Genomic DNA, 2,399 nt, shown 5'->3' on the forward strand with positions numbered 1-2,399 from the left:
ACACACACACCCTGCGGCCGAACGACCGTTACACACACACACACACACACACTCCCGCGCGCGCTCTCTCACAGGATTGTCTCTGACAGAAAAAGGCGCCAATAACAATAATGTAGATGGAAAACGGGATGAAAAGCTAAAAAATTAATTAAACTATGATTTAAAATTAAAATAAATAATTTTAAAATATAAACAATCAAAATAAAACGTACTAAAAAAGATTAAATATTGTATTTGTTTATCTGCATGTCACGTGACCATTAACCGTCATCAGTTAACGGTATCTTTTGATAAATATCAACTCAGCTGTCAAAACCACCGGGAATCGCTAATGTAGATTAAAGAATAGAATAGAAACAGTGATTTTTTTTTTTTTTAGATCTACTGCCTGATAGAAACACACCTGAAAACTGCAACAAACAAAAAAAATCTGTATTACAAATAATCATTACAGTGCGACCGGAGAATGAACAAGATGACAGTCTGCAGAGGGAACAGTCCTGTGAGCTTGATATTGGTGTTGAACTTTCTGTAGAGTTCAGGCTCAAACACTAAACCTTCAGTACAGGCTTATTATCTCTCTCTCTCTCTCTGATGAAGTGTTCCTGTTGCTATGGAGACCAGCATCCCTGCCGTCTCCATGGTGATGTGTGCTAGTGTGAGTGCAGCAGAGGGAGAGCACCTGGAGCTCCGCCCATGACTCATCTGACCACCAGCATAAAGTCACATCTGATGGACATGTAACGTAGCCAATCAGAGGGTGAATCTGACTCTTGGAGGCGGGGCCATCTCAAATCAGAACGTCTGTCACAGATTTAAAGCGACGAAGCGCACAAACTCTGGCTCTGTCCCAATACACACAACTCGAGCTGTTGACTAGCTCAGTGCCCTTAACGCACAGTAAATCCACACTTCAGAGCAGGATTATAACAATAAAGATATCATTCTAAATTAAAAAAATTAGCAGAGTGTACATCACAACTGTAACGATAACGACACAGAGGAACGACATCGTTTTTCGAAATCGAAATTTTTCAGCCTATGAACGATAAAAACATCGACAGCCAATCAGAATCCATCCTGCTTTAAAGAGCTTGAGCATTTAAAGCGACAGACGACAAAACTGCAGCGTGTATAATAAACAGAACGTACTGTAGCAAATGTACTTCTCATTGTTTATTAATGCATTAACTAATATTAACTAATGGGGCCTGATTGAAAAGTGTTAACTAGTTCTGTCAAAACTCTACTTGCATGTTTACAACCCTATGCTGTAGTGTGTCAAATGAGTAATTAAACGTTTTACACACACGTGACATCCACTAGAAATACGTCATGTAAGTAGACAAGTGATCAAGTGCAAACGCCGCAAGTGTGTGTACTGGGACGCGTCTACAGGAAATGACATCACAGCCAATCAGAAGCAGGCCACTGAATCAGCAGAAGATGTTCTAGTATGAGTGTGTGTTTGAGGAACACTTACTAGGGTAGATGTGGCGTAGTAGTGTGTGTGACCGCTGGGGAGCAACACCGGCTGAAACACACACAACCCAGAGGCTAGTTACAGCAGCGAGCGGCTAGCTAGAGCTAGAACTCAGTCACGTGACTAGAGCAGATGGATAGTTAGTGGTTTAGTTAGGAATGAAATAAGTATAACAATAAGAAACATCATTTATTATACACTAAAACACAGCAGAATTGAAAGTGAAGCTAGTCGTCTGGTGCTCATTTGTGGGTCAAAAGTGACCGAACACCTGCAATGTAACTTATTTTTTATTTTTTAGTAAAATCAATGTTATATATTTTTATTTTTATATTTTGAGAGAATTTTATGGTACTAATGCCATTAAAAATAATTGTGAAAAATTCTAATATTTTTACATTACTTTTCAATTATGGCAGTAATTCGTGTTAAAATAGAGACAATGCCTTTAAAATCCAATTTTTGAAAGCAGGTTAGTGGGAATAAAAAAGAAAAACATCTGCAATTCCATTGTTTAGCCACTAGATTCCTATATAGATCTATATTTAAAAATCTCTAGTTGTTTTTAGACATAAATACTTATTTTTATTAAGTTGTGGATTTGGATTTATATTTAGACATTCTCAACGACAACGTTTTGTAAAGGTTTAGATTCTTTTGTTTTAAATGTTGGTTTGAAATGCCAGTTTCTGCATTGATTTTACTAGAGTCAACCCTGAAAACAGAGAAAGACATTTTAGTACACATAACATCAGAGATCAGCAAAAATCTGACAGAAATTAACAGGAATGCTTTATCAGAGGTTAATCAATCTGATTTCAATCTCTTATTTGAGTCTTTTGGCTCAAGTTAATAATATTGTAACAGCCACACCAGTTCATTTGTGTGTGTATAAAAGTGTGTTGTGTTGTGTGTG

The 2,399-nt window shown here is 37.2% G+C and overlaps 1 protein-coding gene across 1 annotated transcript in view; it reads right to left on the reverse strand.

Moving 5' to 3' along the window:
• Positions 1-2,399, reverse strand: part of dlg4b (discs, large homolog 4b (Drosophila)) — a 38,267-nt gene that overhangs the window by 23,016 nt on the left and 12,852 nt on the right. The window contains exon 5 of the mRNA XM_016565423.1: positions 1,484-1,534. Within this exon, the coding sequence (XP_016420909.1) occupies positions 1,484-1,534 (51 nt within the window). The remainder of the gene's footprint in view (positions 1-1,483; positions 1,535-2,399) is intronic.

The sequence above is a fragment of the Sinocyclocheilus rhinocerous genome, unplaced genomic scaffold (assembly GCF_001515625.1).
Source record: "Sinocyclocheilus rhinocerous isolate Xijiao unplaced genomic scaffold, SAMN03320098_v1.1 scaffold2167, whole genome shotgun sequence".
In the NCBI taxonomy this organism is placed as follows: Eukaryota; Metazoa; Chordata; class Actinopteri; order Cypriniformes; family Cyprinidae; genus Sinocyclocheilus; species Sinocyclocheilus rhinocerous.